General features: G+C 58.8%; 2 protein-coding genes across 2 annotated transcripts; both read left to right on the top strand.

The window, feature by feature from the left end:
- The first annotated feature begins 162 nt into the window (after positions 1 to 162).
- On the top strand, positions 163 to 9442 carry CACNG7 (calcium voltage-gated channel auxiliary subunit gamma 7). Its single transcript, XM_062639532.1, has 5 exons — positions 163 to 359; positions 1939 to 2025; positions 5519 to 5659; positions 6581 to 6726; positions 9179 to 9442. The coding sequence occupies exons 1-5, from the start codon at positions 164 to 166 to the stop codon at positions 9440 to 9442; spliced, it is 834 nt and encodes a 277-aa protein (XP_062495516.1). The 5' UTR covers position 163.
- Positions 9443 to 15209: 5767 nt separating this feature from the next.
- On the top strand, positions 15210 to 18267 carry LOC134174505 (voltage-dependent calcium channel gamma-8 subunit-like; the record flags this gene model as incomplete). Its single annotated transcript, XM_062639534.1, has 3 exons — positions 15210 to 15484; positions 16845 to 16928; positions 18151 to 18267. Coding segments are annotated over exons 1-3 (355 nt in total), but the record flags the coding sequence as incomplete, so codon positions are not given.
- Between the last annotated feature and the right edge of the window lie 4 nt (positions 18268 to 18271).

Here is an 18271-nt window from a genome sequence, read left to right as displayed (position 1 = left end):
CCATACCCCCCATACCCCCTATACCCCCCATACCCCCTATACCCCCCACACCCCCTATACCCCCCACACCCCCCATACCCCCCACACCCCCCCCATACCCCCCACATACCCCCCCCACCCCCCCTATAGCCCCCATAGCCCTCGATCGCCCCGTAGGGCCAGGATGAGCTCGTGCAGCAGCCGGGCGCTGACGCTGCTGAGCAGCGTGTTCGGGGCCTGCGGGCTGCTGCTGGTGGGCATCGCGGTGAGCACCGACCATTGGCTCTACATGGAGGAGGGGGTGGTGCTGCCCCAGAACCAGAGCACCGAGGTGCGGATGGCGCTGCACGCGGGGCTCTGGAGGGTCTGCTTCTTCGCCGGTACGTGGGGAGCGACGGGGGGCGATGGGGGTGATGGGGGGCAATGGGGGAATGGGGGTCATGGGGGTCAATGGGGGAATGGGGGTGATGGGGGTGACGGGGTCATGGGGGTCAATGGGAGCAAGGGGGGCAACGGGAGTCAATGGGAGAATGGGGGTGATGGGGTGATGGGGGTGATGGGGGAATGGGGGTGATGGGGGTCAATGGGGGTGATGGGGGTGATGGGGGTGATGGGGGTGATGGGGGTCAATGGGGGTGATGGGGGTCAATGGGGGATGGGGGTGATGGGGGAATGGGGGTGATGGGGGTGATGGGGTGATGGGGGTGGGGGAATGGGGGTGATGGGGGAATGGGGGTGATGGGGGAATGGGGGTGATGGGGCAGTGGGGGTGATGGAGGTCAATGGGAGCAATGGGAGTGATGGGAACCATAGGGCTACGGGCACTCAATGGGATATGGGGCTCCCAGGGGCACCCTATGGGTACCGATGGGTACCTGAGGGGTGTCTGGGGGTACCCTATGGGGTGCTATGGGTGGGGTGCCCATGGGTGCTGTCTGCAGGGTGGGAGAAGGGGTGCTATGAGGGCACCCATGGGTGCTGGGGAGCACTATGGGCGTTATGGGTTCTATGGGATACTCTATGGGTGCTATGGATGCTATGGGTGCTATGGGGGACCCTATGGGTGCTATGGGGGCACCCATGGGTGCTGGGGAGCCCTATGGGTGCTATGGGTTCTATGGGGTACTCTATGGGTGCTATGGATGCTATGGGTGCTCTGGGCACCCACGGGCGCTGTCTGCAGGGCGGGAGAAGGGGTGCTATGAGGGCACCCATGGGTGCTGGGGAGCCCTATGGGCGTTATGGGCTCTATGGGATACTCTATGGGTGCTATGGATGCTATGAGTGCTATGGGGCACCCTATGGGCGTTATGGGTTCTATGGGATACTCTATGGGTGCTATGGATGCTATGGGTGCTCTGGGCACCCACGGGCGCTGTCTGCAGGGCGGGAGAAGGGGTGCTATGGGGGCACCCATGGGTGCTGGGGAGCCCTATGGGCATTATGGGTTCTATGGGATACTCTATGGGTGCTATGGATGCTATGGGTGCTATGGGGCACCCTATGGGCGCTGTGGGTTCTATGGGATACTCTATGGGTGCTATGGGTGCTCTGGGGGACCCTATGGGTGCTCTGGGCACCCATGGGCGCTGTCTGCAGGGCGGGAGAAGGGGTGCTATGGGGGCACCCATGGGTGCTGGGGAGCCCTATGGGCGTTATGGGTTCTATGGGATACTCTATGGGTGCTATGGATACTATGAGTGCTATGGGGCACCCTATGGGCGCTGTGGGTTCTATGGATACTCTATGGGTGCTATGGATGCTATGACTGCTATGGGGCACCCTATGGGCGCTGTGGGTTCTATGGGATACTCTATGGGTGCTATGGATGCTATGAGTGCTATGGGGCACCCTATGGGCGCTGTGGGTTCTATGGGATACTCTATGGGTGCTATGGATGCTATGGGTGCTCTGGGGGACCCTATGGGTGCTCTGGGCACCCACGGGCGCTGTGTGCAGGGCGGGAGAAGGGTCGCTGCGTCGCCTCCGAGTATTTCCTGGAGCCCGAAATCAACCTCGTGACGGAGAACACGGAAAACATCCTCAGTGCGTGCGGCCGCGGGGCTCTACCGGGGCCATGGGGGCTACAGGGGCTCTATAGGGGCCATAGGGGGCTATAGGGGCTCTATAGGGGCCGCAGGGCTCTACAGGGGCCATGGGGGCTCTGGGGGCTCTATAGGGGCCATGGGGGGCTATAGGGGCTCTATAGGGGCCATGGGGGGCTATAGGGGCCATGGGGGGCTATAGGGGCTACAGGGGCTCTATAGGGGCCATGGGGGGCTATAGGGGCTCTATAGGGGCCATGGGGGGCTACAGGGGCTCTATAGGGGCCATAGGGGGCTATAGGGGCTCTATAGGGGCCATGGGGGGCTATAGGGGCTCTATAGGGGCCATGGGGGGCTATAGGGGCTCTATAGGGGCCATGGGGGGCTATAGGGGCCATGGGGGGCTCTGAGGGCTCTATAGGGGCCATGGGGGGCTCTGGGGGCTCTATAGGGGCCATGGGGGGCTCTGGGGGCTCTATAGGGGCCATGGGGGGCTCTGGGGGCTCTATAGGGGCCATGGGGGGCTACAGGGGCCCTATAGGGGCCATGGGAGCTCTATAGGGGCCATGGGGGCTCTGGGGGCTCTATAGGGGCCATGGGGGGCTACAGGGGCTCTATAGGGGCCACGGGGGGCTCTATAGGGGCCATGGGGGCTCTATAGGTGCCATAGGGGGCTATAGGGGCTCTATAGGGGCCATAGGGGGCTCTGGGGGCTCTATAGGGGCCATGGGGGGCTCTGGGGGCTCTATAGGGGCCATGGGGGCTCTGGGGGCTCTATAGGGGCCATGGGGGGCTCTATAGGGGCCATGGGAGCTCTATAGGGGCCATAGGGGGCTACAGGGGCTCTATAGGGGCCACGGGGGGCTCTATAGGGGCCATGGGGGCTCTATAGGTGCCATAGGGGGCTATAGGGGCTCTTTAGGGGCCATAGTTGGCTCTATAGGGGCCATAGGGGGCTCTGGGGGCTCTATAGGGGCCATAGGGGGCTCTGGGGGCTCTATAGGGGCCATAGGGGGCTACAAGGGCTCTATAGGGGCCATAGGGGGCTATAGGGGCTCTATAGGGGCCATAGGGGGCTCTATAGGTGCCATAGGGGGCTCTGGGGGCTCTATAGGGGCCATAGGGGGCTACAAGGGCTCTATAGGGGCCATGGGGGCTCTATAGGGGCCATAGGGGGCTACGGGGCTCTAAAGGGGCCACAGGGGGCTCTATAGGGGGCCATAGTGGGCTATAGGGGCTCTATAGGGGCAATAGGGGGCTATACAGGCTCTATAGGGGGGCATAGTGGGCTATAGGGGCTCTATAGGTGCAATAGGGGGCTATACAGGCTCTATAGGGGGGCATAGGGGGCTATAGGGGCTCTACAGGGGGCCATAGGGGGTCTGTAGGGGCTATAGGGGCTCTATAGGGGCTCTACAGTGGGTTATAGGGGGTTCTGGAGGCTCTGTAATGGGCTATTGGGGGTACAGGTGTCCTATGGGAGGCTATGGGGGACTACAGGGGCTTCTGGGGGTCTATAGGGGGTCTGTAGGGGCTCTGTGGGGGGCTATAGGAGTTCTAGAGGGCCCTCCAGGGGCTCTATCAGTGGCTATAGGGTGATGTAGGGCTCTATAGGGGTTCATGGGGGCCTATAGCGGGCTCTGTAGTGCTCTCTAGGGGCTCTATGGGAGGGCCAATAGGTCTCTATATGGTTCTTTAGGGTCCCTATGGGGCCTCTAGGGTGAATTTAGGGTTCTAGAGGGGCTCTATAGGGGTTCTAAAGGGGATCTATGGGGTTCTATAGGGATCTATAGGAGTTCTAAAGGGGCTCTATAGAGGGGCTTGGGGCAGCTATAGGGTTCCATATGGGTTCCATAGGGGCTGTATAGGGGCTCTATGGGGTTCCATAGGGTTCAATAGGGGTTCTTTAGGGGCTCTATAGGGTTCCTTAGGGTTCTGTAGGGGCTCTATAGGGTTCTATAGGGGTTCTATATGGGATCTATGGGAGGTTCTATAGGGGCTCTGTAGGGTTCCATAGCGTTCTATAGGGTTCCATGGGGGCTCCATAGGGGTTCTATATGGGATCTATGGGGGGTTCTATAGGGACTCTGTAGGGTTCCATAGGGTTCTCTAGGGCTCTATAGGGTTCCATAGGGGCTCTATAGGGTTCCATAGGGGCTCTATAGGGTTCCATAGGGGCTCTATAGGGTTCCATAGGGGCTCTATAGGGTTCCATGGGGGCTCTATAGGGTTCCATAGGGGCTCTATAGGGTTCCATAGGGTTCCACAGGGGCTCTATAGGGTTCCATAGGGTTCTCTAGGGCTCTATAGGGTTCCATAGGTTTCCATAGGGGCTCTATAGGGTTCCATAGGTTTTCGTAGGGGCTCTATAGGGTTCTGTAGGGTTCCATAGGGGATCGATAGGGTTCTATAGGGTTCCATAGGGGCTCTATAGGGTTCCATAGGGGCTCTATAGGGTTCCATAGGGTTCTGTAGGGGCTCTATAGGGTTCCATAGGGGCTCTATAGGGTTCCATAGGGTTCCATAGGGGCTCTGTAGGGTTCCATAGAGTTCCATAGGGGCTCGATAGGGTTCCATAGGTTTCCATTGGGGCTCTATAGGGTTCCATAGGGTTCCATAGGGCTCTATAGGGTTCCATGGGGTTCCATAGGGGCTCTATAGGGGCTCTATAGGGTTCCATAGGGGCTCTATAGGGTTCCATAGGGTTCCGTAGGGGCTCTATAGGGTTCCATAGGGGCTCTATAGGGTTCCATAGGGTTCCGTAGGGGCTCTATAGGGTTCCATAGGGTTCCATAGGGGCTCGATAGGGTTCCATAGGGGCTCTATAGGGTTCCATAGGGTTCTGTAGGGGCTCTATAGGGTTCCATAGGGGCTCTATAGGGTTCCATAGGGTTCCGTAGGGGCTCTATAGGGTTCCATAGGGCTCTATAGGGTTCCATAGGGCTCTATAGGGTTCCATAGGGCTCTATAGGGGTTCTATAGGGTTCCATAGGGTTCTATAGGGTTCCATAGGACTCTGTAGGGGTTCCATAGGGTTCCATAGGGCTCTATAGGGTGTTCCATAGGGTTCCATAGGGCTCTATAGGGGTTCCATAGGGTTCTACAGGGTGTCTATAGTGTTCCATAGGGTTCCATAGGGGCTCTATAGGGTTCCATAGGGTTCCGTAGGGGCTCTATAGGGTTCCATAGGGTTCTGTAGGGGCTCTGTAGGGTTCCATAGGGGCTCTATAAGGTTCCATAGGGTTCCGTAGGGGTTCTATAGGGTTCCATAGGGGCTCTATAGGGTTCCATAGAGGCTCTATAGGGTTCCATAGGGTTCTGTAGGGGCTCTATAGGGTTCCATAGGGTTCTATAGGGGCTCTATAGGGTTCCATAGGGGCTCGATAGGGTTCCGTAGGGGCTCTATAGGGTTCCATAGGGTTCCGTAGGGGCTCTGTAGGGCTCCGCAGTGCTCTGCGGGCTCGGTGGGGCAGCTCCGCTCCTGCCCCCCCCAGAGACGGTGCGCTCGGCCACGCCGTTCCCCATGGTCAGCCTCTTCCTCGTCTTCACGGCCTTCGTCATCAGCAACGTGGGGCACATCCGGCCCCAGCGCACGCTGCTCGCCTTCGTCTCGGGCATCTTCTTCATCCTCTCGGGTGAGCGCCCCCCCGCGGGGCCCCATGGAACGGCCCGGACCCGACCCCCCCCCAACAATGGAACAGCCCAGACCTGACCCCCCTGAGCATCCCCAATGGAACAGCCCAGACCTGACCCCCCCCGAGCATCCCCAATGGAACAGCCCAGACCTGACCCCCCCTGAGCATCCCCAATGGAACGGCCCAGACCTGACCCCCCTGAGCATCCCCAATGGAACAGCCCGACCTGACCCCCCTGACCCCCCCCCCCCCCCCCCCCCCCAACAATGGAACAGCCCAGACCTGACCCCCCTGAGCATCCCCAATGGAACAGCCCAGACCTGACCCCCTCGAGCATCCCCAATGGAACAGCCCCTCGAGCATCCCCAATGGAACAGCCCAGACCCGACCTCCCCCCCCAACAATGGACCAGCCCACCTCAGACCTGCCCCAGGCCCCCCGTGCCTGCCCCACAACTACCCCCCACGTGCCCCATAAGTCCCCCATACCTGCCCCATGAGTCCCCCATTGACCCCATATCTACCCCGTAAGTCCTCCATAGAGCTCATAACTGCCCCGTCCCCCATAGACCCTACACCTGCCCCATATGCCCCCTATAGACCCCATACCTGCTCCATAAGTACCCTATAGACCCCACACCTGCCCCATAAGTACCCCATAGACCCCCATATCTGCCCCATAGACACCATCCCTACCCTGTAAGTACCCCATAGACCCCACACCTGCCCCATAAGTCCCCCATAGACCCCCATATCTGCCCCATAGACACCATCCCTACCCTGTAAGTACCCCATAGACCCCACACCTGCCCCATAAGTCCCCCATAGACCCCACACCTTCCCCGTAAGTACCCCATAAGTCTCCCATAGACCCACATCCCTGCCCCACAGCAGCCCCCTGACCCCCCCCCTGGCCCCCCAGGGCTGTCGCTGGTGGTGGGGCTCGTTCTCTACATCTCGAGCATCAACGACGAGGTCATGAACCGCCCCGGCGGCTCCGAGCTCTTCTTCCGGTACCGCTACGGCTGGTCCTTCGCCTTCGCCGCCTCCTCCTTCCTGCTCAAGGAGGTCAGTGCCCGCCGTCACGTGGCCATCACGTGGTCATCACGTGGCCATCACGTGGTCATCGCATGGCCATCACGTTGTCATCTTGTGTCAATCGCCTGTGCATCATGTGTCAGTCATGTGGGCATCACGTGTCCATCACGTGATCATTGCATGGCCATCACGTGTCCATCATGTGGTCATCGCGTGTCCATCATGTGGTCATCGCGTGTCCATCATGTGGTCATCGCGTGTCCATCATGTGGTCATCGCATGGCCATCACGTGATCATCGCATGGCCATCATGTGGGCAACATGTGTCCTTCACGTGGTCATCGCACGGCCATCACGTTGTCATCATGTGTCAATCGCCTGTGCATCATGTGTCAGTCACATGGTCATCGCGTGTCACTCGCATGCCGGTCACACGGTCATCGGGTCTCAGTCACGTGGTCGTCGCACGTCAATCACGTGGTCATCACATGCCAGTCATGTGGTCATTGTGTGTCAGTCACATGGTCCTCACATGGGCATCAGATGTCAGTCACATGGTCATCGCATGTCAATCACATCTCAGTCACGTGTTCACCATGTGTCAGTCACGTGTTCACCATGTGTCAGTCACGTGTTCATTGTGAACATTGGAGCTGGGGTCCCGTCCTGCTCTCCCTGCAGGGTGCTGGGGTCATGCCCCTGTACCCCGTTCATGGTCCCATCCTGTACCCCATATAGAAGGTGCTGTACCCCATATTGACAGCGCTGTACCCCATTGACGGTGCTGTCCCCCATCCAGGGTGCTGGGGTGATGTCCCTGTACCCCATTAATGATGCTGTACCCCACTAACGATGCTGTGCCCTGATCCAGGGTGCTGGGGTGATGTCCCTGTACCCCATATTAACTGTGCTGTCCCCCATCCAGGGTGCTGGGGTGATGTCCCTTTACCCCATTAACGATGCTGTACCCCATTAACTGTGCTGTACCCCGTATTAACGGTGCTGTACCCCATATACTAACGATGCTGTACCCATCCAGGGCACGGGGGTGATGTCCCTGTACCCCATTAATGATGCTTTCCCCGTTCAGGGCGCCGGGGTGATGTCCCTGTACCCCATGTATTAATGATGCTGTTACCCCATACACTAACGATGCTGTACCCCATATATTAACGATGCTGTACCCCTGTTTAGGGCGCGGGTGTGATGTCCCTGTACCCCATGTATTAACGATGCTGTACCCCACATTAACGATGCTATGTCCCCCCGTTTCAGGGTGCCGGTGTGATGTCCCTGTACCCCATGTATTAATGATGCTATGTTCCGTTTAGGGCGTGGGTGTGATGTCCCTGTACCCCACACTAACGATGCTATGTTCCCATTCAGGGCGCTGGTGTGATGTCCCTGTACCCCATGTATTAATGATGCTGTACCCTATACACTAACGATGCTGTACCCCATGTATTAACGATGCTGTATCCCTGTTTAGGGTGCCGGGGTGATGTCCCTGTACCCCATGTATTAAGGATGCTGTACCCCATGTATTAAGGATGCTGTTACCCCATGTATTAAGGATGCTGTTACCCCATGTATTAAGGATGCTGTTACCCCATGTATTAAGGATGCTGTACCCCACATTAAGGATGCTGTACCCCATGTATTAAGGATGCTGTTACCCCATGTATTAAGGATGCTGTTACCCCATGTATTAAGGATGCTGTTACCCCATGTATTAAGGATGCTGTTACCCCACATTAAGGATGCTGTTACCCCATGTATTAAGGATGCTGTTACCCCACATTAAGGATGCTGTTACCCCATGTATTAAGGATGCTGTTACCCCATGTATTAAGGATGCTGTACCCCATGTATTAAGGATGCTGTACCCCATGTATTAAGGATGCTGTTACCCCATTTAAGGATGCTGTTACCCCACATTAAGGATGCTGTTACCCCATGTATTAAGGATGCTGTTACCCCATGTATTAAGGATGCTGTTACCCCATGTATTAAGGATGCTGTGCCCCATGTATTAAGGATGCTGTACCCCATGTATTAAGGATGCTGTACCCCACATTAAGGATGCTGTTACCCCATGTATTAAGGATGCTGTTACCCCATGTATTAAGGATGCTGTTACCCCATGTATTAAGGATGCTGTTACCCCATGTATTAAGGATGCTGTTACCCCATACATTAAGGATGCTGTTACCCCATGTATTAAGGATGCTGTTACCCCATGTATTAAGGATGCTGTTACCCCATGTATTAAGGATGCTGTTACCCCATACATTAAGGATGCTGTTACCCCATGTATTAAGGATGCTGTTACCCCATGTATTAAGGATGCTGTTACCCCATGTATTAAGGATGCTGTTACCCCATGTATTAAGGATGCTGTTACCCCATGTATTAAGGATGCTGTACCCCACATTAAGGATGCTGTTACCCCATACATTAAGGATGCTATGTCCCGTTTCAGGGCGCGGGGGTGATGTCCCTGTACCTGTTCACGAAGCGCTTCGCGGAGGAGGACCCGTTCCGCGCGCCGCCCGCGCTGCTCCGCCCGCGCCTGAGCGCGTGCTCGGGGCTGTCGGGGCAGTTCCTGCAGCCGCGCGCCTGGCCCCGCCCCCGCAGCCCCTCCGAGGCCTCCTCCGACGTCTCCATCCGGATGACCCAGAGTTACCCCCCCGCCATCAAGTACCCCCCCCCCCCCCGCGCGCGGCTCAGCACCTCCCCCTGCTGAGCGCGCACCGCCCCGCGCAACGACCGGGAACAACGGCGGGGAACAATGGGGGAACAATGGGGAACAATGGGGGAAACAATGGGGAAACAATGGGGGGACAACGGGGGAACAACGGGGGAACAATGGGGGGAACAATGGGAAAACAATGGGGGAACAACGGGGGGACAATGGGGGGACAATGGGGGAACAACAGGGGAACAACGGGGGGACAATGGGGAAACAGTGGGGGAACAATGGGGGGACAATGGGGGGACAATGGGGGGACAATGGGGGAACAATGGGGGGACAATGGGGGAACAATGGGGAAACAACGGGGGAACAATGGGGGAAACAATGGGGGAACAATGGGGGAACAATGGGGGAACAATGGGGGGGAACAATGGGGGAACAATGGGGGGACAATGGGGGAACAATGGGGGAACAATGGGGGAACAATGCGGTAACAATTGGGGGTAACAATGGGATAGTGGTGGGGTAACATTGGTGGGGTAACAATGGGATAGTGGTGGGGTAACAACAGGGGGGTAACGGCGGTGGTAAAAACAATGGGATAGTGGTGGGGTAACATTGGTGGGGTAACAACGGTGGGGTAACAACAGTGGAGTAACAACGGTGGGGTAACAATGGGGTAACAGCAATGGGATAGCGGTGGGGTAACAACGGTGAGGTAACAACGGGGTAACAATGGTGGGGTAACAGTGGGATAATAATGGCATAATGATGGGACAACGATGGGATAACAATGGGATAACAGGGAGATAATGGGGGGATAACAATGGGATAACAATGGGATAGCAGCAAGGTAGCAACGGGATAGGGACAATGGGTTAGGGATAATGGGAATGATGGGGTAATGGGATAGTAAGAATGATGGGAATGATGGGGTAATGGGATAATGGGAATGATGAGATAATGGGATAATGGGATACAGGAATAGGGATAATGGGATATGGGATGAAAATGATGGAATATAGGATATGGGGTTAATGGGACAGGGGAATAGGGGTAATGGGATAATGTGAAATGCGGTATAGGATATGGGCTATGGGATAACGGGATGGTGGGACATGGGGTCAATGGGTCCAGGGGACGATGGGATATGGGGACAAGGGGGACATGGATGCTATGGGGATGGAGGCTGGGGGCAATGGGGTCAGGGGGGCAATGAAGCAATGGGGGCAATGGGGGCAATGGCACAATGGGGCCATTGGTGATCAATGGGGGTCAATGGGGGCACCAACGGGGCCCATGGGGCCACCAGCGGCCACCTTGTCCCGTCAACGCTGGCCAATGGCGGCTCTCTTGTGTGCCTGCCGCAGCCAATGAGGTGCAGCGTCCATCTTCTCCAGCCAATGAGGGACAAGCAAGGCGTTGGCGGCCATCTTTACTGGGTCCCCATTAACCCCAATGGGGGTGATGGGGGGGGTCCCAAAGCAATGGGGGGGTCCCAAAGCAATTGGGGGGTCCAAAGCAATGGGGGGGTCCCAAAGCAATGGGGGGGTCCCAATGCAATGGGGGGGTCCCAATGCAATGGGGGGGTCCAAAGCAATGGGGGGGTCCCAAAGCAATGGGGGGGTCCAAAGCAATGGGGGGGTCCCAATGCAATGGGGTCCCCCCCTACCTGTGGCAATAAACAGCTTCCATATGTAGCTTCCCCCCCCCAACCACAATAGAGGGGGGGGGGAAATCGGGGGGGGGGGGGGGGGAATGGGCTGAACACCCCCAAAATGGGGGTCAATGTGGGGGGGGGGATGGGGGGCCATTGACCCCCATTATGGGGGGGTTGCCCCTCCCCGCTGTGTGATATGTAAATAGGGATCAATACGACCTCAATAAAGGATTTCAAACGATGCCCCCCCCCCTTTTGTGTGTGAGCCCCCCTCCCGACCCACAAATACCCCCAGAGCCGATAGGGGGGTAATTGGGGGGCAATAAGGGTCTATAGGGGGGTATTTAGGGTCTATGGGGGGCAATAAGGGGCGGTGGGGGGGTAACTGGGGGGGCAATAAGGGTCTATATGGGGTATTTAGGGGCTATGGGGGGCAATAAGGGGCGGTGGGGGGTAACTGGGGGGCAATTAGGGTCTATATGGGGGTATTTAGGGTCTATGGGGGGCAATAAAGGGTGGGGGGTAACTGAATTAGGTATATGGGGGTATTTAGGGTCTATGGGGGGCAATAAGGGTTGTTGGGGGTAATGGGGGGCAATTAGGATCTATGGGGGTATTTAGGACCTGGGGGGGCAATAAAGGGTGATGGGGGTAATTGGGGGGGCAATTAGGATCTATGGGGGTATTTAGGGGCTATGGGGGGTCAATAAGGGGGTAATTGGGGGGCAATTAGGATCTATGGGGGTATTTAGGAGCTAGGGGGGGCAATAAAGGGTGATGAGGTAATTGGGGGGGCAATTAGGATCTATGGGGGGTATTTAGGGGCTATGGGGGGTCAATAAGGGGGTAATTGAGGGGCAATTAGGATCTATGGGGGGTATTTAGGGGCTATGGGGGGTCAATAAGGGGGTAATTGAGGGGCAATTAGGATCTATGGGGGGTATTGAGGGGCTATGGGGGGGCAATAAGGGGCGATGGGGGGGGCGGAAGGGGCCGGTCCAGCGCAGGGGGCGTGGCCTCGCCGTTGCTCGGATACGGCCGCATCCGCGTTCCCATGGCAACGGCGCCGCCCGGCCCCTCCGCTGACGTCATCCCCCGAAGCTTCCAGGCTCCGCCCCTCGCCGCTGGCCCCGCCCCTCTCCTCCTCCTCCCTCCCGCCCCCCCCCCCCCTCCCCTTTCGGCTCCCCCCCCCCCCCATCATCATTCCCCCCCCCCCCCCCCCCCCCGCACCCGCCGCAGCCGCGCACGGACCCGCATCGGCACCAGCACCCCCGGGACCCCCCCCGGACCCATCGGGACCCATCCGGACCCCCCCGACCCGCACGGGGAGACCCCAAAACCGGGCTCAGCCCTTCCCGAGCAGGTAAATGGGGACCCCGCGGCTTGGGGGGCTCGGGGGGGGGCAATGGGTCCGGGGGGGGGCTTGGGGGGTCTGGGGGGGGTCCGGGGGTTTGGGGTGCAGGGGGACGGGGCCCATGGGGGGGATTGCACACGCGTGTGCGCGTCCTGATGGCATGAGCATGCTCCGACATCCATGTACACGCTATCACATCCATGTACACGCTACCACATCCATGTACCTGTTACTGCATCCCTGTACACGCTATCACATCCATGTACACGCTACCACATCCATGTACCTGTTACTGCATCCCTGTACACGCTATCACATCCATGTACACGCTATCACATCCATGTACACGCTACCACATCCATGTACCTGTTACTGCATCCCTGTACACGCTATCACATCCATGTACATGCTGTTACGTTCATGTACACACTTTTACATCCATGTACACGCTATCGCATCCAGGTACACGCTGTTACATCCATGTACATGCTCTAACATCCATGTACAAACTATCGCATCCATGTACACGCTGTTACGTCCATGTACACGCTATTGCATCCATGCACACTCTATTACATCCATTTACATGCTATCAGCTCCATGTACAGACTATCACATCCATGTACACGCTCCAATATCCATGCACACACGGTTACATCCATGTACACATTACATGCACGTATGCTCTATTACATCCATGTACATGTTATTACATCCATTCACATAATGCAACATCCACGTACATGCTCCAACACCCATGCACACGCTATCACATCCATGTACACACTACAACATCCGTGTACATGTTATCACATCCATGTACATGCTGTTACATCCATGAACATGTTATCACATCCATGTACATGCTGTTACATCCATGTACACGTTATTGCATCCATGTGCAGGCTATTACATCCATGTACATGCTTGTTACATCCATGTACCCACTGTCACATCCATGTACATGCTATTGCATCCATGCACACGTTATCACATCCATGTACACGTTATCACATCCATGTACGCTATATCCATGTACACGCTATCACATCCTTGCACACGCTATGCACATGTGTGTGAGGGGGGGGTCGTGTCCAGCCGGGTGCGGGTGCAGGCACCCACGCGTGACGCGGCCGTGACTCAGCACGGGGGGGGGGGGGGGGGGCAACACAAATGGGGGGGGCAGGGCCCCCATGCAAGGCCCTGTTCTGTCCCCACAGGCGTCACGGAGGAGCCGCTGTCACGTGTGAAGCCGCGTCCTAAGCGTGTCCCAAGCGTGTCCCAAGCGTGTCCTAAGCGTGTCCCAAGCGTGTCTTAAGCGTGTTCCCCCCCCATGGCCTCATCTCCCCACCACCCCCCCCCAGGCCCCTGAGGGCACCTTGGGGGTGCAGGGGGCGGAGCCAAAGGGCCCCCCCTCCCCCATAGGGTAAGGGGCATCATCACCCCCATCACCCCCCCCAACACTTGGGGGTCCCCCTGCACCCCACAGCCCTCACCTGGGCCCCCCCCCTTTGGGGCTCCCATCTCTGGTGCCCCTCCCCATAACCCCCTCCCTATCCATTACTTGGGACCCCCCCCCTCACTCCATCCTTGGGGACCCCCCCGCACCCATTACCAGGGTCCCCCCCATCCTTTAGGGCCCCATCCTTGGGGTCCCTCATAGCCCCTTCCCCACTCATCCTTTAGGGTCCTGTCCCTTTACCCCCTCATCCCCCTCCTTTGATACCCCCATTCCCATCCTTTAGGCCCCCCCCCATCCTCATCCTTTGATTCCCCCACATTCCCATCCTTTGGTGCCCTCCATCCCCATTCCTTGGTCCCCCCCCCATCCTTTCCCCCCTCCATCCCCATCCTTCGATTCCCCCATCCCCATCCTTTGGTTCCCTTCATCTCCATCCTTGACTCCCCCCATCCCTACCCTTTAGGCTCCCCCTCAATCCCTATCCTTTGGTTCCCCCCATCCCATCTTTTGCCCCCCCACCTCAATCCTTTAGGTACCCCCATTCCCATCCTTTAATCTCCCCCATCCTTTGGTCCCCCCCATCCCAACCATTTGCCCCCCTGTCTCCATCATTTAGTGACCCCCCATCCCCATTCTTTCCCCCCCCATCTCCATCATTTAGGGACCCCCCATCTCCATCCTTTAGCCTCCCCCCATCTCCATCATTTAGGTACCCCCATCTCCATCCTTTGCTCCCCCCCATCTCCATCATTTAGGGACCCCCCATCCCCATCCTTTACCCCCCATCTCCATCATTTAGGGACCCCCCATCTCCATCCTTTGCTCCCCCCATCTCCATCATTTAGGGACCCCCATCCCCATCCTTTGCTCCCCCCATCTCCATCCTTTACCCCCCATCTCCATCATTTAGGTACCCCCATCCCAACCCTTTACCCCCCACCTCCATCATTTAGGGACCCCCCATCTCCATCATTTAGGGACCCCCCATCCCCATCCTTTACCCCCCATCTCCATCATTTAGGGACCCCCTATCCACCATCCTTTACCCCCCATCTCCATCATTTAGGGACCCCCCATCTCCATCCTTTGCCCCCCCCCCATCCTTTACCCCCCCATCTCCATCATTTAGGGACCCCCCATCTCCATCCTTTGCTCCCCCCATCTCCATCCTTTACCCCCCACCTCCATCATTTAGGGACCCCCCCATCCCCATCCTTTACCCCCCATCTCCATCATTTAGTGACCCCCCATCCCCATCCTTTACCCCCCATCTCCATCATTTAGGGACCCCCCATCCCCATCCTTTAGCCCCCCCCATTCCCCCCCCCGTCCGGCGGGGCTCGTGGGGGCTCTGCCTCAGGCTGGACGCGCTCAAGCGCTGGGATGGGGGGGGCCCGCTCTGGTGCGAGCGGGGGGCTCAGGCGCTGCTCACGGCCGTGGGCGCCTTCGCGGCCTTCGGCCTCATGACCATCGCCATCGGCACCGATTACTGGCTCTACGCCCGCGCCGTCGTCTGCAACGCCAGCAACGCCACCGGCGACGACGGGGGGCAGCGGGACCGGCGCGAGCCGGGGGGCATGACCCACTCCGGGCTCTGGAGGGTCTGCTGCCTCGAGGGTGCGCGGCAACGGCGGGGGGAAAGGGGGAGCAACGGGGGAGCAATGGGGCAGGAATGGGGGAGCAATGGGGCAGGAATGGGGGAGCAATGGGGGAGCAATGGGGAGCAGTGGGGGTATCAATGGGGGAGCAATGTGGGAGCAATGGGGGAGCAATGGGGCAGCAATGGGGGGAGCAATGGGGGAGTAATGGGGGGAGCAATGGGGCAGGAATGGGGGAGCAATGGGGCAGGAATAGGGGAGCAATGGGGGAGCAATGGGGGAGCAATGGGGCAGGAATGGGGCAGGAATGGGGGAGCAATGGAGGAGCAATGGGGCAGGAATGGGGGAGCAATGGGGGAGCAATGGGGGAGCAATGGGGGAGCAATGGGGGAGCAATGGGGGAGCAATGGGGCAGGAATGGGGCAGGAATGGGGAGAGCAATGGGGGTATCAATGTGGGAGCAATGGGGTAGCAATGGGGGGAGCAATGGGGTAGCAATGGGGTAGCAATGGGGGAGCAATGGGGCAGGAATGGGGCAGGAATGGGGGAGCAATGGGGGTATCAATGTGGGAGCAATGGGGAGCAATGGGGGAGCAATGGGGGAGCAATGGGGAGAGCAATGGGGGAGCAATGCAGCAGCAATGGGGGTATCAATGGGCAGCAATGGGGAGCATTAGGAGCATCACTGGGGCATTGGGAGCATCATTTGGGCATTGGGGGCAGCATTGGGGCATGGGGGGCATCATTGGGGCAGGGGCAGGAATGGGGGCATCAATGTGGAGCATTGGGAGCATCACTTGGGCATTGAGGGCATCATTGGGGCAGCAGTGGGGCATTGGGGGCATCATTGGAGGCATCACGGGGGCATCATTAGGGGTATCAATGAGGGCATCACTGGGGCACTGGGGGCATCACTGGGGTATTGGGGGCATCATTGGGGTATTGGGGGCACTCTCAGGGGCTGCTGGGTCTTGCACAGCCGGAGGTGGCCCCTGGGGTCCTCAATCTCCATCCCTGTGATGTCCCCAGCTCCGTGGCATCCCCCTGGTGTCCCCAGATCCCAACATCCCCGTATCCCAACATCCCTGTATCCTGATATCCCTGTATCCCGATATCCCAGTGTCCCCATATCCCGACATCCCCGTATCCCGACATCCCTGCATCCCGATATCCCAGTGTCCCCATATGCCAATATCCCCATATCTCGATATCCCTGTACTCTGATATCCCCATATCCCAGTGTCCCCATATCCTGATATCCCCATATCCTGACATCCCTGTATCCCGATATCCCAGTATCCCGATATCCCAGTGTCCCCATATCCCGATGTCCCCATATCCCGATATCCCCATATCCCGGTGTCCCCCCATCCCTACAGGCCTCAAGCGGGGGCTCTGCCTGAAGATCAACCACTTCCCTGAGGACATGGAGTACGACCACGACAGCGCCGAGTACCTGCTCCGTGAGTCACCATGGCAACCGCACCATCACCATAGCAACCGCCCCGTCACCATGGCAACCGCCCCAGCATCACCCCAGCAACGGCCCCCCCATCACCCCGCTGTCACCATGGCAACCGCCCCAGCATCACCCCAGCAACGGCCCCTCCATCACCCCGCTGTCACCATGGCAACCGCCCCAGCATCACCCCAGCAACGCCCCCCCCATCACCCCGCTGTCACCATGGCAACCGCACCAAGCATCACCCCCCCATCCCCATGGCAATGACCCCCCCATCACCCCAGCAACCGCCTCCCTGTCACCATGGCAACCACCGCCATCCCCCCGGCAACTGCTTTGGCATCACCCCAGCAACGCCCCGGCGTTATCCCGCCGTCGCCATGGCAACGGCTGCGCTGTCGCCATGGCAACGGCGCCGTCAGCCTCCCGGAGCTGCCCCGGCGTCGCCATGGCAACCGCCCCAGCCACGCGGCTCCCATGGCAACAGAGGCTCCGTGGCAACGCCCCTCCCCTAGCAACAGTGCCCGGGTTCTGCTTCCTGATTGGCTGCCGGCAGAGGAGAGGAGGGGCCGCTTCCTGATTGGCTGCCGGCAGAGGAGAGGAGGGGCCGCCTCCTGATTGGCTGCCGGCAGAGGAGGGCGGGAGGGGGCATCCCGATTGGCTGCATTGCCCAGGAAACCTGCCCTGCTGATTGGCTGAGGGTCCCAGTGAGCACGTGCCCGGTTCTGATTGGGCTTGCCCCGTGCCCCTATTGGCTGGTGGCGTCCGCGAGCCTGGAGACTCTGTGCTCTGATAGGCTGCTGGTACCCCCTTTGGAAATCCTTCTTTCCAATTGGTTGCCGGTCCCAGGCACGCAGGATCCCCCCCGTGCTCTGATTGGCTCCTTTCTCCTCATTGGGTCCCACTCTCCTCTGATTGGCTGCCGGCTGACTGACCCCCTAGGGGGCTCCCAGGCTCCGATTGGCCACCAGGCCTTGGGCCTCCCATTGGCCTGGGTTAGCTGATCCCCTGCCCTTAGCGTGCTCTGATTGGCCACCTCCTCGAGCATCCTCGGTGGCTACTTGATTCCCACGCCATTCCTGCCCTCTGATTGGCCGCCATCCCCGCGGGCTCCCATTGGCTGCCGCTCCCAGCTCCCCACCCTGTCCCCGCGCTCTGATTGGCCACCCCATCTCCCATTGGCTGGCGTGGGCAGGGCAGGCTCCCATTGGCTGTCTCCGCAGGGGTGGTGCGGGCCTCCAGCATCTTCCCGATCCTGAGCGCGGCGCTGCTGCTGCTGGGGGGGGTCTGCGTGGCCGCCAGCCGCATGCGGGGGGCCCGGACCAGCCTCGTGCTGGGGGCCGG

Source organism: Pezoporus occidentalis, unplaced genomic scaffold, assembly GCF_034315485.1.
Source record: "Pezoporus occidentalis ecotype Australia unplaced genomic scaffold, CSIRO_AGI_Poc_V1 ctg603, whole genome shotgun sequence".
Lineage (NCBI taxonomy): Eukaryota > Metazoa > Chordata > Aves > Psittaciformes > Psittacidae > Pezoporus > Pezoporus occidentalis.
Note: the sequence above shows the minus strand (reverse complement) of the source record. Positions and strands in the feature narration are given on the sequence as shown.